The sequence below is a fragment of the Macrobrachium nipponense genome, chromosome 18, assembly GCF_015104395.2.
Source record: "Macrobrachium nipponense isolate FS-2020 chromosome 18, ASM1510439v2, whole genome shotgun sequence".
NCBI classification, from domain to species: Eukaryota; Metazoa; Arthropoda; class Malacostraca; order Decapoda; family Palaemonidae; genus Macrobrachium; species Macrobrachium nipponense.
This window is the reverse complement of record NC_087211.1, coordinates 74,891,819-74,918,887: the sequence shown is the minus strand read 5'-3', so window position 1 is coordinate 74,918,887 and position 27,069 is coordinate 74,891,819. Positions and strand designations below refer to the sequence as shown.

The 27,069-nt window shown below is 39.8% G+C and overlaps 1 protein-coding gene and 1 pseudogene across 1 annotated transcript; one reads left to right on the top strand and one right to left on the bottom strand.

The window, feature by feature from the left end:
• On the bottom strand, nucleotides 1-26,751 carry LOC135197337 (protein tramtrack, beta isoform-like). Its single transcript, XM_064224477.1, has 3 exons — nucleotides 26,709-26,751; nucleotides 1,276-1,358; nucleotides 1-876 (listed from the first exon to the last, which is right to left on the bottom strand). Exons 2-3 carry the CDS (start codon nucleotides 1,351-1,353, stop codon nucleotides 1-3), a joined length of 954 nt encoding a protein of 317 aa, XP_064080547.1. The 5' UTR covers nucleotides 1,354-1,358; nucleotides 26,709-26,751.
• The window catches only part of LOC135197187 (protein jim lovell-like), a 148,073-nt pseudogene that overhangs the window by 64,320 nt on the left and 56,684 nt on the right, over nucleotides 1-27,069 (top strand).

Sequence of the window (27,069 nt, the reverse complement as noted above, 5' to 3'; positions counted from 1 at the left end):
TCATGAATAATCACAATAACAACCACACCAGTCAAGGATATTACTTACAGGCTGGTAACTTGATGGCCCGGCAAATGACGGATGTGAAAAACTTGTACTACTAGACAATGTTCCAGACGCCGCCGCCTGTAGGAACTCTGGTAAATCATTGTTGACGGCACCACTAGAGTTATCACCTTCCTCTTTGTAACCATCAGCATTGACATTGTACTCTTGGCCATCAGGGTCAGGCCCTTCATCTTCCATTTCAACCTTAACGAGTGTTTCATCGGATGAATACTGATCATTGCCTGAAGGCTGAGGTGCTTGAGATGTAGAGTGGGAGGACGCAGAGGGCTCCGCAGGTGATGAAAGAGGACGGTTAGAATGTTCTTCAGATGAAGAGTCTTGAGTTCTGTGCGGGGATGGGCTCAGCCGCTGGTTTATAGGGCTCTTTGGTCTAGAAGGGGGAGGAGGAGTAGGTAACATACTGGGAGGCGGTCTAACATCCTCCCTACCATCCTCACTTTCGTCTCTACGTTTTCTTTTCGAGGGGGGACTACCACAACCACCATCTCTACGACTAGGAGCACCAACACTACCCTTTTTAGAAGGGGGTTCATCATCAGGTACGGCAAGTCCTTTTATTCTAAGGTTTTCTGCAGCCTTTATTAAAGACGCTAAGTCACTCTGTCTCACATTCACTTCACCAAGGTACATATAGTCTAGCAAGGCCTCTAGTTCCCCACTTTTGATGTCTTTCAACACTATGACTGGGCTCTTGCAAGCAGTTTTCTCAAACATGGCACAGAAATAATCACTACAAGTAGACAACACCAACTTGTGTACACTGTAGAACTTGCCATCGCAGGCAATTGTTACATCAGTATATGATTGCTGAAAGAAAATGAAGAAAAAATCAAGAAAATGGGCAACAAGTCCTTTAACAAAAAAAAAATTACTTAATGCACTCCCCCCCAAAAAGAAAACTGCAGATATACTTTATACACCTTCCAATTAACAGGTTTCCTGGTCTTCAGGCTTTAAAATACAAAAAAAAATATATATTGAGTGTAAAAACATCTTGATATTGGAAATCTTTTTCCTCTCAATAGTACACAAATTCTTGACTCTTTGAACTTGAGAATTTTTGACAAAATGTTGTGATATGTAATTTTAAGAAGTACACACTTGAATATGGATATTTTGTTTTCACCTAATTTGCTTAACATTGTATGTAATACAAGCTCCAACTCTACGATGAACAATTTAAAAATTCATTGACAGAAGACTTACCTTGTCCCTGAGAACTCCCAAAATGTGCAGAAAAGTGGAGCGATGATTGTTCCACTTCAAGGACAGTAGCTCCTCCATGTTTGCTAAAATGATGGGGAAAAATAAATCTAAGTCGAGCATAATATGAGCAAAGAACAGTTTAGCTAATGCTCTAATTTACAATAAATTAGAACCAAAGCAAAAAATTGCCAATAAATTCTTAAAATTCAATTAAATAAAAAGATTAAGTGATCTGGTGAGGTAAATGTTAAGGGCACAAGTGCAGTGGTTCCAGCTGCACCTTAACATGTTATGGTAAACAAAAGGATAATGAATGGTTAGCCTTTCTTAGGCAGACTACTGGGCTACCAAAGGCAAGAGTACTTCACCAAATGTCTGAGAAGTTTTAAAAATTCAAAAATTTGCCCTGCTGCCAAACCATTACGGTCATCAGCCGTCAGAAACAACTGATTTTCTATGCTGGGTAGGTTCCTCTCTACCCGGTAAGTGAGTGGTCGCCTAGCCAAACAAAACAGCAGTACCATGAATTTTCAAAATTCTAGCTGCAACGGATAAGGAAACTATAGCTATTTTATTACTTGATTGATAAATTGCCTTAAATTATCATACTAAAACGAAATTCATATAATTTCAAACAAAAATACATTCCAAAACAGTTCATTGACAACTTGACAGTTCAAACAAAAATATACCTCAAACTATCATCCCAGAATACTCTTAGTATTATTTTCTGTCATGTTGCCAAATTAAGTGTACCAGCATAAAACTGTTGTTCTTAAATATCCCCTATTATTCAGACGCACGTTTTCTTTGGCCTACAGCATCATTCTGCTTATACTGTAATGCACAAGGCATACATTTTATGTATAAAGCATTGATATTTTCCTGTGATTTAAGATATGACATAAGATGATTTGGAAATCACATTTACTGTACAGATATGTGTTTTGCTATTATAAAAAGCATATCTAAAATATGTGGGTGGTTTAGAACGATGGGACACGCCCTTCCAAGAGAATGCTATGCTTGTATGTAATGTTGGTATTTTCGTAATCACATACAAATACATTTACGATAAAAAAAAAGATGTTTACACTACAATAAGTTCTTGTTTACATTGTTTTGTGGTAAGTTCTCACCATCCCCCAAAAACAAAAACAAAGTTAAATATTCTTGTGCCATCCTTTTCGAACCAAAAAATTTGTGACAATATCTCTCTTTCATATACTTTTAACCCTTTAACGCCAACTGGACGTATTAAACGTCAATATAAATTGTCTGTTGGGTGCCGATTGGACATATGGTATGTCGATATACTGTGGGAACAAAAAAAAAAAAAAAAAAAATTAAATTTGCAGAAAAATAGTTATAGGCCTACTAGGTGAAAATTTTTGAATCGCGCCTTGGGGGATGCTGGGAGCTCACGGATCAAGGCGTTGTTTTGTTTACAATCGTTGCGCAGGAGCGCAACCGCAAATTTCTTTCTTATCACACTAAAAATATCAGCGACACATCTCGGAAATTATTTCGTCACTTTGACATAATTTTTGCACCATCTAAATTAGTATATGAAAATGTGCGCAATTTTATGTAGAATACAACAAAAAAACAACTCATGGTTGTAGCTTTTATCAGTTGGAAATATTTTCATATAAATAACGATGTGCCTAAATTTCAAACCTTCGGTCAACTTTGACTATCAAAATGGTAGAAAAATGCAATTGTAAGCTAAAACTCTTATATTCTAGTAATATTCAATCATTTACCTTCATTTTGCAACAAATTGGAAGTCTCTAGCACAATATTTCGATTTATGGTGAATTTATGGAAAAAACTTTTCCTTTACGTCCGCGCGGTAACTCTTCCGAAAAATAATACATTTTTCGTCGGATTGTCGTAATGTTTGCACCATTTTAAATTAGCCGTTACAAAAAGTTTAATATAAGGAAATGTGCGCAATTTCATGTATAATACAACTAAAACCACCCATGGTTGTAGCTTTTATCAGTTTTGAAATATTTTCATATAAATAACGATAAGTGCCAATATATCGACCTTCGGTCAACTTTCACTCGACCGAAATGGTAAAAAAACGCAATTGTAAGCTAAACTCTTATATTCTAGTAAATTCAATCATTTACCCTAATTTTCCAACAAACTGGAAGTCTCTAGCACAATATTTCGATTTATGGTGAATTTTTGAAAACCGCTTTTTTTTAACGTCTGTGCGTTACGAATTCATGCATCATTTTGTGATAATATTTTCCCTGTGTTGCCTTGATCGTTTTACAATGTGTTATATACCAAAATGATCGCAATTTTGTGTACAATACAACAGGAAAAAAATTAACTCTTTAGCTTTAACCGTTTTGCTCAGAGCACGATTTGTATACAATTATAGATAAAAAAAATTTCGCTCTGTCATATATCCCAATATTTTATATTTTTTTTAATTTTCTGATGGTTGCATACTAAACTTCAGGCAATGACAAAAAAGGAGTAAAAAATGAACTCTTAATCTTGAAAACCAAGCCGTGCTGTGATTTTATGAAAATAACCATTTTTTCCGCTTCGGCAGTCACTCGCGAACGGCACCGGCATAGGAGACGATTTTTAAAATACAACTTCGGAGTTTAAGGGTTAAGATCATCAATAATAAATAGTGGGACAATTAAGACCATACGTTCACTAACACCACAAAAATAAGCATTATCAAAATCATTGTAATTCTACGTACAAATTTTAAAGATAGGTAAGACTATTTCATCATAGAGATCTTGTGATTTACTGTTACTATGCTGTCATCAGTTTGCAGTCATATACATTAACAGTGGGGGGCTTCTGTTTTTCTGTAATTGCGGTTAACTGATTTCTTTTGTGAATAATAATAGATTCATAGTCAATTACTAACTACAGTGGTACCTTGAGATACGAAAGGCTCAACTTACGAAAAACTTGAGATACGAAAGCTAACAAAAAATTTAACGGCTCTACATACAAAAAGTTTTCAAGATACGAAAGGTTTCTGTAAAGTCCGAGATTCGCTGAACCACCGATAACAATTTTGAAACTCGCACTCCGCAGACTGAGTAGACTCGCCACCATCCTCCTGCTCTCCCATTGGTTCCTGATGCTAGTCACCGCCATGAGATCCTTCTCTCCTATTGGTCAGCATCCTCCCATGATGCATCTACGTAGCAGCGTGCTTCTTCAGCCACTCGTACCAGCATCGTTATCGTACGCACGCAGTATTCGTTCGGCGGTCTAATGATTTAGTTTATTAACATAAATTCGTAGTGATTTCGTTGCAGTACAGTGGACCCCCCCGTATTCGCATTCTCCAGATTCGCGGACTCACACAGTCGCGGATTTCTCTCAGGAACGTTTCCCTGCATTATTCGCGGAAAATTCGCGCATTCGCGGTATTTTTCTATGGTAAATATCCACAATTCCTGGTTTTTTTATGAATTTCATCATAAAATGCACTTTTTGTGATAAAACTATTAAAAAAACCATGTATGAACATTTCTAGTGGGTTTTTCTTGAGTTTTAACTAACAAAATAGGCGGTTTTTAGCATTTTTATAGGGGTTCCAAACATTCGCGGGTTCTAACTCTTCACGGGGGGTCTGGTACGCATCCCCCGCGAATACGGGGGGACCACCATGTATACATACTTTATCGTGTTGTGTGGAAACTTTACTTATACGTAAATTACGTACGGTATAACGTAGTCATGGGTCCCAAGAAAGTTGAAATTCACAAAAAGAAGCAAATGCTCTCTTTGGAGACAAGATGGAGATTATCAAGAAGTATGAAGCTGGTATGCGATTGAGTGTGACCGCCAAGGAAAAAGGCCGAAATCTGTCGACAATAGGCACCATCCTTAAGCAGAAGGATGTTGTCAAAGCAGCTACACCTTCCAAGGGCATCACTATTTTGTCCAGCAAGAGGACCTACATGCACGACGAGATGGAACAGCTGCTTCTTGTCTGGATAAAAAGACAAAGAAATCACTGGCGATACGACAACGGAGACGCAATCTCCCACAAGGCCAGCGCTATTTTCGGCGACTTGATTGCCCAGGCCGAAGATGACGGAGAAGGGACATCAACGCCAGCCCTAGAGTTCAAGGCTTCGCATGGGTGGTTCGAGAAATTCCGTAAACGGACTGGTATCCACTCGGTGGTGCAGTATGGGGAGGCTGCCAGCTCGGACACGAAAGCGGCCGAAGCCTTTAAAAAGACGTTCAACGAGATGATGACCAAGGAAGGCTACAGTTCTCAGCAAGTCATCAACTGTGCATGAGACTGGCGTTTTTTTTTTTTTTGGAAAAAAAATGCCTCGTCGGACGTACATCACGGAGGAAGAGAAGAAGCTACCCGGGCATAAGCCTATGAAAGACAGGCTTACGCTCGCACTTTGTTCAAACGCCAGTGGGGATAGCAAGGTGAAGCCCCATACTGGTGTATCCTTCCGAGACTCCTCGAGCCTTCAAGGCCCACAAAGTGCTTAAGGAGAAGCTTCCAGTGATGTGGAGGGCTAATGCAAAAGCCTGGGTAACGAGAAGCTTCCAGTGATGTGGAGGGCTAATGCAAAAGCCTGGGTAACAAGGCTTTTGTTCACGGAATGGGTAAATGTGTGTTTCGGCCCGACAGTGAAGAAATTCTTGGAAGAGAAGCGCCTCCCCCTGAAATGTCTGCTGGTGTTGGACAATGCCCCTCCCCACCCTCCTGGCCTCGAGGAAGATATCCTAGCGGAGTATTCCTTCATCAAGATTCTTTATCTTCCGCCTAACACCAACCCTCTCCTCCAGCCCATGGACCAGCAAGTGATATCGAACTTTAAGCAGCTGTGTACGGAGCATCTTTTCAAGAGATGTTTCGACATCACCGATACCACAAAAAACCTCACCTTGCGTGAATTTTGGAAGGAGCATTTCGACATCATCATATGCATCCGACTCATCGACCAAACTTGGCAGGAGGTTTCGAGGCGAACCTTGAATTCCTCGTGGAGGAAACTCTGGCCTGATGCCGTATCCGCCCAAGACTTCGAGGGATTCGACGTGGGCGAAGCTGGTGCTGCAGATTCAGAAAACAGTTGACAATCCTGAAACTGTTTTGGAACCAAATCTTGACGAGATCGTTGCACTCGGCAAGTCCATGGGGCTGGTCGTCGACGAGGACATCAAGGACCTTCTCGAGGAGCACCAAGAGGAGCTAACGACGGATGACCTGAAGGAGTTGGAGGACATGCAACATAACGTCGCTCAAGAGGAGTTCTCTACCAGCGGCGAGGAGGAGGAGGACAACCCTATGACAACGGCAGAAATTAAGGATGTTCTAGCCGCTTTTCAATAAGTGCAATCGTTTGTAGAAAAAAAAACACACAACCGAAAAGGCTCACACAGGTCGTAAGCTTGGGCAGTTCAATGACATTTGCCTGAGTCGTTTCCGGAACATTGTGAAAAGTAGCAGAAGCAATCTCCCTTGGATAGTTTATTTTTTAAAGAGGCCTTTAGTATTAGCAGGAGTAAGTAAAAACGAAGAACCAAGTGATACTAAAAAACAGAAAGTTGAAAGTGGGGAAGAAGTTCAAATTTTGCATTAAAAAAAAAAAAACCTACGTAAATTATAAAAAAGTAAAAAAAAATTGAAAATAAAAAGACAAATTTTTTTTTTTATTTTAGTTTTTTTGTAAAGTTAAGTGTTACAGGTTTGTTAATGTGTTTCGTAAATTTTAGTTAGTTTTCCTTACATTTTTTTGTGTGTTTCGTAAAGTTAAGTGTACGTACATACGTATCTGCCGTCTGTCTGTCCTCCTCTGTTGCCACTTTCGGAGATAGCCTCACTCGAAAGGTCAGCTTCCACATTTTACTACATACGTACAGTATTTCTTGTATACCATGTACACTAATACACTTTATTTACAGGTAATTAGCAGTACGTTATTAATTTAGGTATTGAATGGCCCAAATTGTTGTAGTATTTCATTGTTTATAGGTCAATTTAGCTTTATTATGAAATTTACTGGGGTGTTTTTGGAGGGCTTGGAACGGATTAGCCATTTTACATGTAAAATGTGGTCCAAGATACGAAAACCTCATGATACAAAAGGCGCCTAGGAACGGATTAATTTCGTATTTCGAGGTACCACTGTACTTTTTTTATATCTTTATAGAAATTTCTGGTACCCAGACATAAAAATGTGTAAAATGTATGAATAACATTAGCATTTCATATATTTAGACACGTATGCAATTTAGAATAACAAAAATGTATGTGTATTAGATTAAAACTTATATCAAACAGTAATTTTAGCATAATATTTAAGCAAACATGCAGACTTAATCAATCTGATGCATAATGCTTGATATATGGTAGTCTGTGAAATGATGGTAGCTGAAGTATAATACATTTTATCCGTTAGTTAAAAGATACTGTAAACTGACTGCTAATATTGTAGAACAATGTGATTTCATTCTCTAATAATGGAAAAAAATTGTAATGAGTTACTATTACAAATTATCTGATTGTTCAAATAGAAATTGGTATACGTACTAGCATTTTCAGGAAGTAATCAAAGTAGCACCAACCACTACAGGCGGCCCGGGGCCCGGGGTTAACAGCACAATCGCTTAGCGGCGAATGGTTTTTACGGCTGTCATCATAAATATCCATTAAAAAAAATAAGGTATTTTAACGTATTTTTAAAGTAAAATTTTTGGTTAACAGCGCTGATAGCGCCATTATGTCTAATGAGTACATACATTTGTAGAAATATCGTTCATACCATAAAGGTTATGCCAATGGTATTAAAAATTTTTATGAGTTATTACAGAGGTATTAGGGTAAAGTATATGCCTCTGACGCTGTTCTATGCCGAAAATATAGTTAAATAAGTGCAAGTTTAGCTTTGGATGTGTCAATTTATAAATGTTCATGCTTTTATGTTTAACATGTGTATGAAAATGTAATATGTATGGGCATCTTCTGCACAGAAATATGATACAAAGGCAGCTTTTGAAACTGCCCTTCCCATTATCAATAAGATGTTTTTTCATGTTCGTTCTTGTAAGCCACCGCCTGCCTCTTTTCCGAAATATAGTTCAAATAAGTGCAAATTTAGCGATCAATGTGTCGATTTTATAAAATGCATTACAAAGACTTCATGCGTTTACATTTTAGCAATTTGGGGAGCTAATTATAACTTATTTTTAATGAAAATTCTTTTATTTGTTATAATGAGTTCAGCTTTTTGTTATAGGTTTTTCATGCATTTGTTTAAAATGTATGAAAATGTATTACAGGGTAATTTTATTTTTTGTACATAAATGATACAGTGGCAGTACACATGACCATTTGAGTCTTTGTAACAGCCATTCACATGATGAAGACAATAGGTTGTTCAGTTGTGCCCGAATAATAACATTTTAATTTATATCATTGATTCGCATTTTTATAACAAATTATATTTACAATTGTTCCATAAATTTATTTTAAAAGACAAACCTTGCATATACATTCAAATTTGCAACATGGCAATGTTTGCTTTTCCATGGGATAGAAGTATACAAAATATAACTGTGCAACTCGTTCGATTTTTCGCTTTGTTACTCGAGCAAAAAATTGAGGGATGACTGTACGAGCTTGAGATGCCACTGCTACGTAGGGACAAAAATTAAGATAAGCACAGAAGAAAAAGTAAATATGCATCTTTTCCAGAAATCTTTTAAAAAGTTATACATCACTTCATTGTATCCATAATATTGAATGTAGTATTCTCATATTATTGTATCATAAAATACTACAGTAAATTTAAGCCGGATTCCGCGGAGCGGCCAAGGTTTTATTTGAAAATCAGCTGATAGCAAATAAGTTATTTCGCCATATTTAACGCAATTCTGAGCTAATTTTCTTGCTTGTAGTTAATATAAACGAATTTCTAGATACTTGACTTATATGAGACAAGGTTATTTTTCCTTACAAGATGTGTTTACAAGACGTGTTTTTAGATGAAAATAAGACTTGAATATATCTCATGATTGTGAAGAAATTTTTAAACAAGTTACGTTGACGGCATGTTTTCAAGTAAAAAAAAAAATAACGTGATTCCGTTCAAAATTTTCCTTTACATCATCGTAAAACAAACTTTACAGTGTTTATCTTATTTTGGCGTGAAACCAGCAGTAAAATGTCTTCTTTCAAGCACAGAAGTTTTTATTAAAATAATTATATCTCAATTTATCTACAGTTGTGTTTGATGGCATACGTTTACTGGAGTTTTATCCTTGTTGCCGATGCCCGAAATGGTCATTAGCAGCTTGAACAGTTTTCTCAGCTTCAGCTATAACTAGGTTTAAATTTAACAGTATATTTCCCAATTGATCTTTGATCTATAGCAAATATATTTATTACATTAGGATACCTCAGTCCAATCTACATAACGTCATTTATAACAACTATGGTAATAGTGTACTATAGTACGATGATTGAAATACTTATGTAACTGGAAAAGGAATGGAAAAAGTTAGGCTATTGTAATTTGGTCTCTCATAAAATCGGATTATCGTAAGACGAATTATCATAACTAGAACACTTCGGCTACCTGTACACTGTATAAAAACCTTATTGTATCTTTACATACTGTAGACAAACCCGCCCAAAGGATTCAAGCTAGCTTTTTTTTTTTTCTTTTTTTTTTTACTTTGACATAACAGTTATTTATAATACGGTTACTATAATGTTAGTGTAACCAGTACTACCTGTACAGTAAATTCTATGGTACTAATACTGCATAAATATAATTTTTACTTATTGTGCATTATGGCCCCTTTGACTAGTCTTGGGCGCTGTTAACTGGTCTAGTATTCCGAAAGGTGTGCGGCAGCCATAGACTTTAAAAACGCTTAGCGTCGGCGGCCAGGAACGGAACCCCTGCCGCTAACTGAGGGCTGCCTGTACTCTACCCTATCATATTGTATATTCTCATATTACGTATTGTATCATAAAATACTAACAAAACCAGTCAATTTTTTGGTTTGGAAATCAGCTGATGGCAAATACGAGTTCATTTCGTCATATTTAACGCAATTCGGAGCAAATTGTTTTGCTTCTAGTTAGCATATAAAAATGAAGTTTTTATTGTAAAGCTAATATTGTAATACCTAACTGAACACCTGAACTAGCCCTGGTCACTTACCAGCACGAACCATCATTTATTAAAAATTTTCCAAATCTTTGGTTAAAATAAACCGATCAGTGTTGCCAATCTCCTGGCAAACACCCTCGTACCTAGTTACCAGCCCACCGCTAGTAGCCCTGCCTCACGGGGTCCGGTCACACACCTGCCCTCTCACGTCATCATAACTCAATAACTCTGTATGAGAGGGGAGGAGGGTGGGAATCATTCAGGTGTTCAGGTAGGTATTACAATATTAGTTTTACAATAAAAACTTCATATTGCAATACACCCCCTGAACACCTGAACTAGCCCGATTAACAACATTAATTTGGAGGTGGGGAATCAAATCTGCCGGCCCTCACTGTACTAGTTGTCAGTCAATATAATTGAGTACGCGAGTCAGTCTCAAGTTCATTTGTCACTCGTCCAAGCTAATCTCCCATGTGTGGCCTTCTAGGCCTGTCATATGTGGAGGGAAAAACTCCCTGCACCTCTACTCTAAGGTCAAAACTCATTGAGTGCGGAAGGGATACAAACCTGTTTCCTCTCAGCTGGCTATGTGCCTCACCTGAGTAGAGGAAAAACTGAAGACCTCCCATGTGGCTCTCGGCCTCTCATGTATGGAGGGAATCTGAAGACCTCCCATGTGGCTCTCGGCCTCTCATGTATGGAGGGAATCTGAAGACCTCCCATGTGGCTCTCGGCCTCTCATGTATGGAGGTTAACTGAAGACCTCCCATGTGGCCTTAGGCCTCTCATGTACGGAGGAGACAACCATGTCCATCGGTGCGTCTGCGACGGTGTCGTCGATCGTAGTGATGTCCTCTTGTAGTGTTGTACCTGCCTGTCTGTACTCTGCCTGGTTGGCACTTGAAAGAATACCCTCACCCTCAGATAGACCTAGACATGTTCTTTCCTATCTGTCCTAATACTTAAAATCCTCTTGTGATATATCATATCATGAATACCTTATACATATTCCTAATAGTCGCTCACTACTCTAATCCTAACTCAGACAGCAAGATTGTTGGGTTTAAAAATAGAATTTTGGCCAAAGGCCGAGTATTGGGACCTATGAGGTCAGTCAGCGCTGAAGGGAAATTGAAAAAGTTTGAAAAGGTGTGAAAGGAAGAAAAACCTCTGTTGCACAATGAGTCCAGTGTTAGGAGAGCGTGGAAAATAGGATGAGAGAATATGAAATCAGAAAAGTGAGAGAGAGAGAGAGAGAGAGAGAGAGAGAGAGAGAGAGAGAGAGAGAGAGAGAGAGAGAGAGAACACAATCGTCAGGATAAGAGAGATATGGGAAAAGAGAGAGAGAGAGAGAGAGAGAGAGAGAGAGAGAGAGAGAGAGAGTAGAGAGAGAGAGACACAATCGTCTAGATAAAGAGATATAAAATCGGGAAAAGAGAGAGAGATAAAATCAGGGAAGAAGAGAGAGAGAGAGAGAGAGAGAGAGAAGAGAGAGAGAGAGGAATAGAGAGATTCGATCGTCTAATATCTCCATCTCCGCAAATTGCAGCAAGTTAAAAGGGTATTATCTTAACGATAATACTCTTATAACTCCGTACAGCTATGAACAACCGAACGAGAACTTGTTGCTAATGCGATCGACTCCTATAACAACATCACTTTATTGTATTGATCAGCGTGTGACAGCAATCGAATCCGATAGCAACATCCGTTATTGTATTCATCCGCGTGGGACGGTAATTACTGTATTCATGTTATAAATGCAGCTGAAGCTAATAAGGCAAAATTACGTTCATCAGCAACCTGGACAGAAGTCCCGAGCTTTTGTATGAATTCCAACGCAGCCGTGGTAAAAGAAACTAATAGCATGAAAGAGCTCATTACTGTTGTTTTCACACAGACAAAGGATTAATAACATATATAAAGTGTAAGGTTCGTAATACCTATGAAAAAGAGTGAAAAACGAACGGAATCCTAAATTTAACGCCATCTAACCCGAGGGAAAAACTAGTTTCCAATGAGACGTATCAGTCAAATTTTGGTCTTAAATTACATCGTAAGACGAACAGTATGACTTCGTTACATAAGTTAAGTATCCAGATATTCATTAATATGCTAACTAAGGACAAAAACATTAGCCGCCGACCAAGTGATATGGTTGAATCTGAAGCCAAGGAGAAAAAAAAAATAGACTAGCCGGCATCGTTGTCTGTCTAAACCACACCTCCTTACAATAGTGCTGTTTGACGACAAGCTAGTGTAATTGTAATTTAATTGAAAAGTAATAAAATAATATTTAAAGGTAATTAAATTAACTTTATTAGCCTAAATATTAATTTCAGTTGTCATTGTAATTTGATAATACGACTGGTAATACTTTGTAACTGTAATTTGACATAAGCTCATGTAAATACTGACGGCAATAGTCTGTTAGACGTATGAAGACGTCATACATACAAATTCCTTATATCTGACATCTGATTATATGCCCCAAGATAGATACCTCATTGACTATATTAAATGTCAACATAGTTGAAGACACGTCTCCTTTAAGACGTTTGTACAAACTTGGCATAAGTGAGAGTGTTGTTACGTTAGTCATTTTAGTCAATCAGGAGAGAATGAGATGGATACGGCGACGCAAACCCGTATTCGTCATCCGCTGATTCCAGCGTGAATGACTGCCGAGTTTAGTGTTTATACTACGCCCATATGATGATACACATAATACAATTATAATGCTTTAGTCGGACAGAATCCGATCTTCATTCTGTTCGATTACATTCATATTAATTATCCTCAGATCGGATTCTCGTTCGTTTTCAATTACACCTGTATTGAATTATCCGAAGTCAAGAATGCCTTAAGCCTACAGCGTTAGCCAATATAAAAATAACTACCGATATGTTGTACATCGAATACTTTAGGTTAGGCTAGGCTACTGAATATGCATACGATATATCATCGTGAACACTAGGCTAACCGTAGTTAATTTTATTCGATTTCTCTTCATACTGAATATCGTAAGTTCATCTGCATTGAACGTAGAATTAGTCGATATTAACAATTATCGTATCGTATACGTAGAGGAAAGGTAACCTTAAAGACGAAGGGAGGCATATCTGAAAGACCAACCCTGGCCTAAAAGCTTCTGATGCAAGGAACTCGAAGCAGGAAAAAGCCTAAAGATGCTCTAAGGACACTGTGCCTCTAAAAACTACTACTTTTAATAGAAAACCGACCCGAAGAAGCCTGCACTTCTCTTCCTAAACTAAACACTATGTTTATGTTTAGTTTTTATCATCCTGAGAACTTACACATCGAGGGAAGGGGAATCTGCTGCCAACACTGCCTGCTGCCTACGCGCCAGGGGGGGACGGCGGATCCTGCCCTCTGGGCGTGCGGATCCCCATAACCCCCAGCACCGGTTAGGGCTGATTCTGGAACAGGCAGGGGAGCTGGAAAAGAACGATTAGTAATTTCAGTATCCCTATTGCTCGATCTATCCTGACATAATCTTAACATAAAATCGGTAACAGAGATGTCATCGAGGGAAGGGGAATCTGCTGCCAACACTGCCTGCTCCGCGCCAGGGGGGGGTGGGGACGGCGGATCCTGCCCTCTGGCTTAGCTGGATCCCATAAACCCCCAGCACCGGTTAGGGCTGATTCTGGAACAGGCAGGGGAGCTGGAAAAGAACGATTAGTAATTTTAGTATCCCTATTGCTCGATCTATCCTCACAATCTTGACTAAAATCGGTAACAGAGATGTCATACTCGATGTCAGCGTACTCTCAAGTCTCTTAAAGAGCACTGTCTCTAAGTCTTTATCTTGATCTACGTTAGTCTCTTTCTGCCTACAGTTACTTCTTAATACGAGACCTTCCTATGTTTGAAATACCCTAACATCTGGTCCAAAGACCACTCCTGACATTCCAAACATCTGGTCTTTACATTGATATTTGGACAGAGCCTAACAATTTACGCATAAGGAATGACTATCGTGTCATAGGGTACTCATCCTTTTCTTGCATTGTTGGCAAAGACGATACGTTGTTGTACTTCCGCTCGTCGTTTTCTGTGATGTCGTGGCCGAGGATGCAGTAGTCGTTGTCGTAGCCTGTGTTGTTTCTTCCTTTGCAGAATCAATGTCTAATGACAAGGTATTAAGAGCAATCCAACCGTAATCCAAAGGGATGCGTAATTCGTCACCAAAATCAATCAAATCAAAGGTGCAAATGAAGGCCGGGCAAGACCAAAAAGGAGTTCGCTGTGGATACATCTGTACTCCACCGCGAACGATAAGTGATTGACGTGAGAGGGCAGGTGTGACTGGCCCGTGAGGCAGGGCTACTAGCGGTGGGCTGGTAACTAGGTAACGAGGGTGTTTGCCAGGAGATTGGCAACACTGATCGTTTATTTTAACCAAAGATTTGGTAAATTTTTAATAAAATGATGGTTCGGGCTGGTAAGTGACCAGGGCTTAGTTCAGGTGTTCAGGGGGTGTATTGCAATATTCTATATACAGTGGAACCTCGACATACGGAAGTTTCCTACTTACGAAAAATCCAAAGTTACGAAAGCAGACGAAAGATTTTTTTGCCACTGTATACGAAAATAATTCAGGTTGCAAAAGGGTAAAGTTCGAGATTCGCCCAGACCACCGGGAAAATTTTTTAACTCGCACGCCGCCAACTGAGTAGACTCGCCACCATCCTCCCGCTCTCCCATTGGTTCCCGATGCTAGTGGCACGTTGTTATATTTTATTTTTTAGTGCCATATCCTGCTCTCCTAGTGGTCAGCATCATGCCTCTATGTAAAGGCATTCCTTGACCATTTTTGGTGGCAGTGTTATCGTAAACACTGGAATTCGTTCCTTCACATACATATTTCGTTTAACGTAAATTCGTGTTAGTGATTTCCCTTTCGTTGTGCTATAAGTTTACTTTAGTGTGTTTGTGTGTGAACTTAATTTACTTACGTTATTAGCCATAGGTCCACAAGAATGTTGCCGAATTTCATGGAAAAGAAGAGGATGCTTTCTATGGAGAACAAAGATGGAGATAATCGAGAGGTGTTAATGTTTTCTGCCATTTGTTAGTGTTTCGTAAAGTTTAGTGTTCATGTTTTCTGCCATTTGTCGCCACTTTCGGAGATCCCCTCACTCGAAAGGTAAGGTTCCACATTTTTTACTACAAATGTACGTGCATGAACGTAAAGTATTTCTTGTACCATGTACACTAATACACTTTATTTACAGTACGTACTAAAATAAAGGTTATTGTTAGGTATTGAATGGTCCAAATTGTTGTATTTCATTGTTTATTGGTCAATTTAGCTTCATTATAAAATTTACTGTGGTGTTTTTGTAGGGCTTGTAACGAATTTGGCAATTTACATGTAAAACGTAGTTCACGATGCGAAAAAATCAGGTTATGAAGGCCGCTTACCGAACGGATTAATTTCGTATCCTGAGGCACTACTGTACTATACTTATACGAGACAAGGTCATCTTTTCGATATAAGGGACATGCTAATTGGAAACTAAATTACTTTTATCATTAACAGATTGCTTTGTGGGCATGTTTAATGTGTAAGGAAAAATTATGTGATTCCGTTCAGTATTTTCACTTGATTTCTTCCCGAGCTTTGCCGTTTTGTTATCTTTAATCAGTTTGAAAACAGCAGTAAACTGTATTCTTTCAAGCCCTGAAGTTTTGATTAAAATGATTCTCTCTCAACTTTATCTACGGCTGTGTTTGATCAGATAGGTTACGGGGGAGTTTTATCTTTGTTACCAATGCACAATAACAGTCATTAGCAGCTCGAAAAGTGTTCTCAGATTCAGCTACAACTGTGTTTAAATTCAACAGTATGTTTCCTTACTGATCTTTGAACTATAGTGAACAAAGTTATTACCTAAAAATATATTGTCCTTTTAAAAAAGATAACGTCATTTATGACATAAACTCGGTAATTATTATCCAATTTGGTTGTAATTAGCAAAACATTTTTCATTTGGTTGTTCATGGCTGTACATTTACCATACGAGTAAAATATTAAAAAAAACTCTTAATAATTCTCTTCTATTTTTTTTTAACTTATTTAACTAGATGGGATATGTTAGGTTATTGTAATTTGGCCTCTTTCTCTTGCTGCTGCCTTGTTGTACGCTGCTGGGCTGTATCCATTAAGAGCGAAATTTTTAAATATTTTCAAAATATTGTTGTACCACTAACAATTGGTAACCGCATCGTAAAATCAGATTTTAGTTGAATTTGTTCTATGGGGAATTTATTATACATAAATATGAGTAAAATAAAGTTCCTTAAACATTAAAACTTTTACTAGAGAAATAGTTTTCTCAGGGAAAAATAATTAAAGTTAAGCAATGTTATGAGGGAATTTGTGAGAAGATGGAAATATGGAGCTCTGAAGAGGCTTATAGCAGTTCCCCATACAGCCGCCGAAGAGGCTTGTAGCAGTTCTCGGGTTAAAGAGGGTACAAGGGTGGATATAGGGAAAATTCTTGTGTGGGGTATTCAAAAAGAATGATTTTTTGAAAGAAACTTTCAAAAAAAAAAAAAAAAAATTTAGTTTTGGAATGCTTTATGAAAGTACATTCTGAGATAATTTCAAATTTTTTCATGACAATATTATACTCCTTAGCTATACAAGAAACACCAACAACTTACAAAATATATACAGCTGTTATTAATTGGTTGAGTCAGTATCTGAATATGTTAACTGACATGCACAATAACTTTTAGGTGCAGGAATTGGTACTCAGCCGTATCCCTGATTGCGATAGATATTGGTACGGCAGTGAATTGTGCATGCATCATTTCGGACTTCCTGCGATACAAATAACATAGTGTAGTGGGGGTATGTCAGTGGTGCCATATTGCGCTACTGACTTGCTGTAGGTACAGCAGTTTGTTAATCAAGCAGCAGTTGCCGTACACTGTTGCTAAGAGCTATAGGTACAGCACTAGAGGATCAGCGACAGTAGTAATAATAGTCGAACTGAATTGTTTCACTGAACATGTTCAATTCAAAATGTCAAGTGAAGCACCATACTGTCATCTCCAAAGCATTTTGACAGTAAATGAAAATATAAAACTCACAATAATATTAAACATACTTAGATTTTGATTATATGCATGAAAAATGAAATAAACTAATCTATCTGCGTACTTCAAATCTTCTTTGAATCCCCCTCTGAACCGTGTAACAATACATCAGTTTTCGCTGAAAAACAGAATTTTTCAGGTTTTCAACGAGCTTAAAAAAGCAATAGACGTCTACGAAGATTCAAACTTCCAGAAGTTATATATCCGTAGGTCACGAACGATCGAATCAGTCCTGAAAAGAGCTCCGAAGAGGAGAGTCAAAGAAGACTTAAAGTACACACAAATCGTGCTCTGATGTATTCATATAGTAAGGAAAAACTGCCAAGTCGATCCTCTGGTAAAAGACCTAATCAATCGTACGTAACTCATCCCAAATAAGGTCTATCTTAACAGCATGTTTTCCATATTGGACGCACTACTGACTGCTGCACCATCTTACTTGCCAAGCTTCAAATCTTCTTTGAATCTCCTCTTCAGAGCTCTTTTCAGGGCCGATTCATCATTCGTGACCTACATAAATACAATTTCTGGAAGTTTGACTCTTTGCAGATGTCTATTGCCTTTTTTCCAGCTTGTTGAAACCTAAAACATGTTTTTCATTTTTTCAAAGCAATGATATTGTTATGATACAATAAAGTTTGTTCATACTTACCTGGCAGATAATATATAGCTGTATTTTCTGAAGTCCGACAGAATTTTAAAAACTTCCGACATACTTGGACGCAGTGGGTCCGCCAAGGTGGTTAGTACCCATTCCCGCCGCTGGGAGGCGGGTATCAGGAACCATTCCCATTTTCTATTCATAATTTATTTCCACTGTCCCCCTGAGGGGAGGTGGGTGGGGGTACTTGATTATATATATCTGCCAGGTAAGTATGAACAAACTTTATTGTATCATAACAATATCATTTTGTTCATGAAACTTACCTGTCAGATATATATATAGCTGAATCCCACCTTTGGAGGTGGAAGGGACAGAATAGAAGGATTTTGGGAAACAAATGCATGCAGATGATTTACATCTTGGTTCCACCTGTTAGCATAGCTGGCTTCGTGGTTACTGCCACGTAAGTCTGCTTGTGCTACTAGAGTTGCCAGCGAGGTAGAGACCTATATAGCTGGTGCACTCCAGATGATCTGTCAACAGGGGCGAGACCACGACGTGACTAGACCATATTGACCATACCATGAGGGCTAAGAAGTAAAAATAAATATATATATATATAAATATATATATCACCTCCGACCAACCTCGCCAAAGTTAAGGTGTGTTAACTAAGGCTTAAGAGTTAAGAAGTCGCCGTGTGTCGGGGACTCAACAACTAAATTAAGAGCTCTTCCTAACCATTTTCTACAGGATAGGATGAGTGGTACTTCTTGCCCCCAAGATTGTGTCTGCAGACACGTATGGCCCTAGCGAGCAGCAGATCTCATATGCCATCTTCACACTCGCAGGGAGTGTGAAGTGAACACAGAGTTGCTTCGCTAAAACATGGTACTCAGGATGTTGCTGAGTGCCATGCTCTGTTGAAATGCTTCCGAGGCCGCGCCCTCACCTCGTGAGCATTCAGATAAAAAGATTTCAAATCTTTGTGCAAACACAATGAAGGAGCATTTTTTGAAAGAACTCCTTAACACTAAAGCCAGGCTGTTCTTCGATATGGGCAAGTCTGGTCTTTTTCGGAACACTGCAGATTGCCCGAATGACTTCGACTTTCTTGAGTTTTATGTAGATAAAACTTGAGAGACCCGACAGGGCACAGGACTCTCTCTGGCTCCTGCCCACTAACTTGTGCCATCCTTGCTTCCAAGCTCCTGGCCCAAGGACAAAACTGGTTACCATTCTTAGGCCACAACGGAAGGTTAGAGAGCACACCGCCTTGTGTTCTCTAAAGCCAAAACTTGTGACGATGGCTTAAAATCTCACTAACCCTCTTTGTCGTATCTAGGGTGGTTAGAAGAAGGCCTTCCTGATCCATGCAAGAAGTTAACAGGTAGGAGAGGTTCGAATGCTTTTGACATCAAGAACTTCAGACTACGTCTAAGTTCCATATTGAAAGCTTCGATCTGGACATGCACAGTCAGTCCGTCTGTACTAAAGTCAGGTGACTGACCAGTTGACCAGTCAGACGAATCAAGGACAGCAAGGCTGTACCCTGAAGACCATAGGCAACTATTCTCGCTGAAGGATGAGTGTCTGGACTGCCTGGGCGATTCAATCTAAGCAAACCTTGGGGTTGTATCAACGCAACCCAACGTCGTCAGCGAATCAACTCCTGACTCGAGCTTCTGGTGCCAGGAGAAAGGAGCGAGGAGCAAAAAGGCGATTCAGTCCCCGAAGGAAGAATGCCTGACAGTCCAACCTGGTCTCATGTTACAACGATCATCGGGGGTGTTATAAACGCAACCGACTTCGTCAACAAGAAACTCAGGGCTACTATATGTCGCCTGATCTCGCACGAGTGTCTGACTCCGAGAAAACAGGTGAGACAAAAAGTAGATGATGAGCGAGGTTCGAGATTCCACAGAACTCAAAGATCGTGAAGGGCTTTGTTGTTTGACAGACGCAAATCTCTGAGCCAAAGGCCCGTCAACAACATATTTGCGTATTCTTTAATAGTTGTGACTGCCAGCTTATCCATTCTTCAGACGGAAATGGAAGACGGTAATCTTATTCCTGTCAACATCTCGATAGCCTGAACGTAGTCAGACTCAGAGCGGAGAGGTTATAGGTACCTTTCGAGTTAGGAGTAGACGACTCTCTCGGAAAAGGTCCGTTGGAAAGTGAACTAGGAAGTATGTGACCTCTGTGAATCCCTGATCCTGAAGGCCAACATGGGGCGATCAGCGTCATTGTCGCTCCCTGTGACGTCATAAATCCTCTTATTACATTTCCTAAGCGATTGAAAAAAGGGGAAAAGAGACTAAATATCCATCCCCGTTCAATATCATAGGATGGCGTTTAATGGTACCGATCCCGGATCGAGAATAAGGGAGACAGAAAAGAAGAAGCCTCTTCGTCCTCAACTATCGAAGAGAAGAATGAAAGGGCGTCCCTAAAGTCTCCACAACTCTCAACTTACTTCTAAAGAAAGATTCCACTCGGAAGTCAATAGTTGCTGCCGTCGATCGAGACGATTCGTACGGACTTTTGCAATCCTGTAACGAACCTCTAGAGGATCGTTACATTCAATACGCGTTGTTATAATAGGCTTTCTCGTAAACTTGAACAGGGACCGAGAGAAGATACTTAAGATATGAGAGAGCTGTGGAATATCAGAGTTGATCTGGACCACTGGTCCCAAAACTCGTTACGAGGACTGGGGGAGGGACTACCGAATCGCTTTTACTTCTTTCAGATTAAGATCCAGGACATCTGAAACCCTATCCAATGTCCCTATCCAGATGTCCGGCACCTTCTTTCTATCACTCAGGTGATAAACGCACTGAGAGATGTTCAGAATCATTCCTAGATCTTGAATAATATTTCAGTTTCCCTCCCGGTAGGAAAAAACTGTGGTCTGAATTGCAGTCTATTCGGGGAAACAAACTTCTTCAGGAAGGAAATGGTCCCCAGCAAGCTCATCCATTCCCTCCCCGAGTATGCTTACTTCCCTAATAAGGCTGCGCTTTGCCTAAGCAGGTAGAGCATATAAAAGTGCAATGTTGCGGTAGACTCGTAGTTCTATACCGTGCCGGTAAACGAGCACCGAAAGGATTAAGAGATAACTCTGTTGAACATAGTAAGGCAAAACGAATGCAACGTTTATTCATTCACGTAAGAAATCCCCTCAATCTTAGGCTAAAGTCCGTGATTGTAGGGCAGAGATACAGTTAGTCAGTCAATCATCCCGCAGAGAGACGTAACCGCCAGCAACAGAGGATACGGTTAGTCCATTCAATCCCGCAGGAGAGAAGGAGAAGTAACCTACCGCGCATGACGCGCCGATCTGTTTACTGCTTACTGGCTCGGTTGGACTGGAGGACAGACACAGCGTGACAGCAGCAGCCAGCAGCATACGAACGTCGTCTCTTAACTTTATGTCTGGGTTGCCAGCTACCCTATTCTACGAAGAAATAGGTCCGATTATTTTTTTGAGCCGAAAGACTCTCAAGCTGGTATATTTAAGCGAAACAGAAAACGCTAAATATATAGATGCGTTTGTGTCGTCAGAACACTACCATACAACGGTAAAAGATAAATCGGAAACTCCTGGAAGGCTGCAGGGAGTAACGATAATGTCCTTAAAATAGACAATAGACCTCTCCGGTTGCCATCCGAAGAGGTAACTACAGCAAAGCGTATTATGACTTTAACCAACCAGAAGTAAAATAACGCAAGGCAAATATGAAATTATATCCAACAATAAAGTTTGTTCATACTTACCTGGCAGACTATAGTATAGCTGAATTCGAAATACAGCTACATACATATCTGACAGGCAAGTTTCATGAACAAAACTTAAGAGAATCGAAGCAGTTCAGCTCAAGCTTCTTATGTTACTGGACATAAGCGTTCATTGACGTAGTCTACAAGTCTATTTCTTGTACGAGTCTGCGAATGACGAATGAGAGCTCTTCCGAATCTTGTCAATAAGAGCTTATTCGCTTACGCAATATCAAGTTAATGAGATGTTTGTCAATGAGAACTAACCCATTTACGGGACAAAGAGATATTTTGTCAATGAGGGGATACCCACTTACTTGCACAAAACGAAAGTATATTGTCAATGGGGGAAAGTCACTGAATTGACAAACGTAATCCAGGGAGTCAGCATTTAATTTTCCGATTCCCGTCTCAAACGGGAAGGGGAGGTGGGGCAAGAATCCTGTTAAGAGACTGGGCTTACGGCAGGTAGAACGACGATGTTCAATTCGGCAGCGTAGTCCCGACTAGAAACTAACAAAATCTATCATCTGAAAAACCCTTTCAGATGGGCTAAAAGGCTGCAAAATTATCCTGGGAAGAGGAAGAAACTCTCCAACCAACTTCCTCTCCCGTATCACAACTAATGCCTGCTAAAGCTTAAAATTTATTGGCAGTATGGCAAAGGAAGTCCTGTCTTGCGCTTTCCTGAAGAGCGTCCTTTTGATGATGCCTTTGCAAGAATCCCACTGAACGTTGCCGAGAGTCCTGACGTGCAGACATCGAGCCTTACATAACCCGTAACTGCCTTATCGCAAAGTCTTGACTGCGGTAGTGGCAACTTAAATTTATTGGCGAGAATGGCAAAGGTTGCGGTAGAGCAAACGAGATCTTCCCTTGAGCTTTCCTTAACTCCATCCACCTATGCGAAAAGCAATATTAATTGACAGAGGCCTCTTGAATTCACTGAAACCCGATGTCTTGCTGGGTTTCGAAGAAGAACTCTGTTCACTTTAAACTTCCTCCGAAGCACTGCCTACTTCACATTCATTGCAGGTGAGGTAGAAGGTATCACCGGAGGTAGAGGTAACATTCTTTAGGCCCATATCTGAAACAAGAGCTTGAAGAGTTCAACAGAAACGTTCAGCCAGGCGACACACCTGGATGCGCTGGTGCGCGCTCGGCGTCCACTGGAGCGCGCTCGGCGTCCACGTGGCGCGCACTTGGCGTGCACCCCGCGCGCGCCAGGAGTCCATCCGAGCGTTCCCGGGCGTCCGCTCTCAAAAGCTTCCTGCTACTATGACTTCTCTTACTTGTATTTCTCGGTGGAAAGACGGACACGAGTTCAGGCGACGTTCGCCTTCTTACTTCTCACTGAAACGCATAACGAGAGAGAGAGAGAGGACGTGAAGCGTCCTCTTCTATAAAGCTTCTATTTAGAGGCGCGAGTCCTTCCGAAAGCTCCAACCCCTGCATGGGGAGGACGCTTCGGAGGACGAGAAGCAATCTTTCAGGATTCGTGCACGCGCACGTGCATTTGTGGCAGTCTGGGGATTTTTCATCAGAAACTGCCGAAGGCACGCCAGATCGGTGGGGTTCCTTGTAACCCTCCTTAGGCTTTCGACATGCTCCCTCCCCGGGTCCTGGGAGTCAAGCAGAGGTCCCGGCCTAGAGGCGAAACGAGGCCGATCTGACGCACCCTCCACTACACAAGGGGTATCACTGCACTTCTGCACTTCACTTTTACTCTCTAAAGCAAGCACTTTCGATTCTAAGATACGAATTGAAAGAGTATCAGAGAAAGGGCAATTCCTCTACAGACACTGCTTAGGGCCTGAAGGCAACACTGCAGGGTTTAGGATAACAATTACAGAGTAGTACTTCACAGCAATGAAGGAGAGCGAGCACCTCTCGTAGACATAGTTCATAGCCCGTAGTGCCATAACTACCAGGGTTAAGGCAAAATAAAGTCTACAGGATTGTAGCAGGTTTCACTACCCTGACTTTTTGTTACTTGATTAATTGCGTACATACGAATCATACGTCTTCCTTACGGAATTTTAGACATGTTTTACTGATTAATTGCGTACATACGAATCATACGTCTTCCTTACGGAATAGACAAAGTCTCACACTCCTTACATGACAAATCTCAACAAAGAAGCAAGACCCATACCCCCTCTACATACCAAGTGCGGATCTACCGAAGCTTTCGGTAGCCCACACCCTATCTTTGCAGACAACCCCTCTGAAACTAGCCTAACTAGATTCAGATATTTTATGCAAAAATGAATCAAATTCAAATCAATTTAAGATAGCGTATGCCTAGCCACAAATCCCACAAATCCAAGTAATAAATCAAAAGACAATTAGGATACTTAGCGGCAATGAAGTTTCCAAAATCCTAAGACGGAGGTACTGAAAACAGGTGTTTTCAGCACCAGCGACAGAAAAAATTATGAATAGAAATGGGAATGGTTCCTGATACCCGCCGCGAAAATACAGCTATATATATATCTGACAGGTAAGTTTTCATGAACAAACTGATGTATTATTACACAGTTCACATTACTAGGTCATTTTCTTGCTGTCACTGATATCCTAAGACAGGGTTCGCGCATGCGCAATTCCAGCCGTACCAATGTCTATCGCAATCAGGGATATGGCTGCTGTACCATTATCCAGTTCATAACTTTTAAACAAATATTACTATCCTCAGTGACACAATAATTGTCTCAATCTCACTATTTGATGAAATGAATAGGCACAGGATATAGGTACGGCAGCCGTATCCCGATCGTGGTAGATATTGGTACGGCAGTGAATTGCGCATGCGTCAATTTCAGACTTCCTGCCGTACAAATAATATAGTGCGGTGATGTACGGCAGATTCTGTCATTGGCGCCGTATTGCGCTCTTGACTTGCTGTAGATACGGCAGTTAGCTATATCCGTTTTACCATTTGCTAATCATACTGTATTATGTAAACCGGAGTTCGGCTTTTAGGCGGGACAGTTACGCTTTTTGAACATCTGTCCCCCTTTTTTTAGTTAGCAAAATGTCCCTCCCCCCCCCTTTTTTTGTTTTGCTTTTGTGAATTTTGTCCCGCTTTTTTTTTGTACTATAAAAACAACACTATCCCGATTTTGATTTTAATGGAATAGTGCTGAAAATTTTGTTTAATTTTGCCATTTCACTACCTGGTAAATTCCATCGTCTTCTCAGACAGCTGCAATAACCCAATGAAGTGAATTAAAAGAATATTGTAAAGTGTATAATGGCCCTTGCCAACTGCCGATCGGGCAGAATAAAGGGCCGAGAAAGTCACCAAAGGTACGATGGTAGTGTATATATTATATATAATCCTCTTTTGAATCTCCCTCTTCGGAATTCTTTTCAAGGGCCGATTCGATCGTTCATGACCTACGTATATACCATGAATTACCCAATTTTTGAAAGTTTGAGTCTTCATAGATGTCTATGGCTTTTTTCAGCTCGTTAAAGCCTGAAACATCTGTTTTTCGGCGAAAACTAATTATTATTCCGCGTTTCATGCTGTTCCGTCACCACTTTTCTTGCTGTCACTGAGTGATATGCCCAAAGACTGCGTATATACTTCAGTATATACTTTGGATATGTGTGAGGCGGTAAACAAGGTTCGCGCATGCGCAATTCACTGCCGTACCAATATCTACCGCGATCGGGGTACGGCTGCCGTACCAATATCCAGTTCGAAATGAATATGCATCATCATCAAAAGGCATTATCAAAACCAAAATTTACAAAATACACATATAAATCTTCGAACGTTGTAACTTCAGTATATGAAAGACTCCCTAGACAGGGCCCACCCAATCGAAGGTTTTAAAATTATGTTACTTTTGATGCCATTGATGAAAAGAAATCTAGCATCTTTTCTGTTCAAGATGATCTGAATGGCTGGTGAGGCTGTTGACCATCACTCAAATGAGCTAATACGAGAGACTAAATTTACAGTCATAATGTTTCTAACAATACTTTTGACATCTTTTCCTTTTAACCTTCTTCAACTAGAAAATACGACGAATAACGAGATGGTGGAAACGTTAACATTCTTAATGAGGTGACTTTTTTTTCTCTCTCACATTCTAGGCCAAGATTTTCTCTCTCTCATTCTAGGCCAAGATTTACAAGACATTAAAAATTTGTAAGGTAGAACTACCCATGCAGACAATATCAAATGACTAGGTTTATGAAAATCCACATTTTTCACTAAAGTTATTACATATCAGGGCAAAATATCTGGCTGTGATTGACTAAAGCATTGTTAACCAATCTAGGACACCATGAGGTGGTTGAGGCCTGTAGACTTTTGAATTTCGGTTAGCGCCGATTTTTGTCGGGGCTCAGTAATTATGTAGAAATACCATTAAAGTAATTAAAGTCTGGGTTATCTACAAAATATATAGCTAAAGCCTTTCCATTATACTGGTGGCACAAAAGAAAATCAGGCAGTTAATCAATTTCTTCATGAAGCCTAATCTGCTACAATGACTGCAAGCTTCATTTAGCATTTGATTGCCAGTCAATATTAATTCAAGTAAACTTTCAATAAAGTCACACACTTAGGGCTGGGCTTAGGTTATCATTATGTATGCTACACTAGCCCTTAACACACTTCACTAATTCCCATCTTAAGATTCAGGGTTACAGGCATTAGACTAGGCACTACAGATAATAATTCACCGTTAAGATTGAAGAGATCAAAATAAAACCTCTCGAATAAGAAATAACTTTACCTAAAGGTACTTCCACATCCCAACGTTCTAACTGTCACCAGAGAAGCATCTTTGAGCACTTCCCATAGCCCATATCCCGCCTCGGCGCCTCTCATCCCAAAATCAATAACCCATCTCGCGCCAACCTCACCCTCAAACGGTAAATGAAAAAAAATTGACAGAGAAAATGTTCCTGGGGCGTAAAAGGACGCCGTATTTACTCTCGTGTAATTGTATGTACACACGCTAACGTGGCACCCGACCATACCTTAATAATTGATACTAGCTATCTCTTCCCAGACATTCTCTAAAGCGATATTTTTCGCCCCAAAAACAAAATTTCCGCGTTATGTCGAAGACGCCGTTGTCTTGTGAGCGGGGT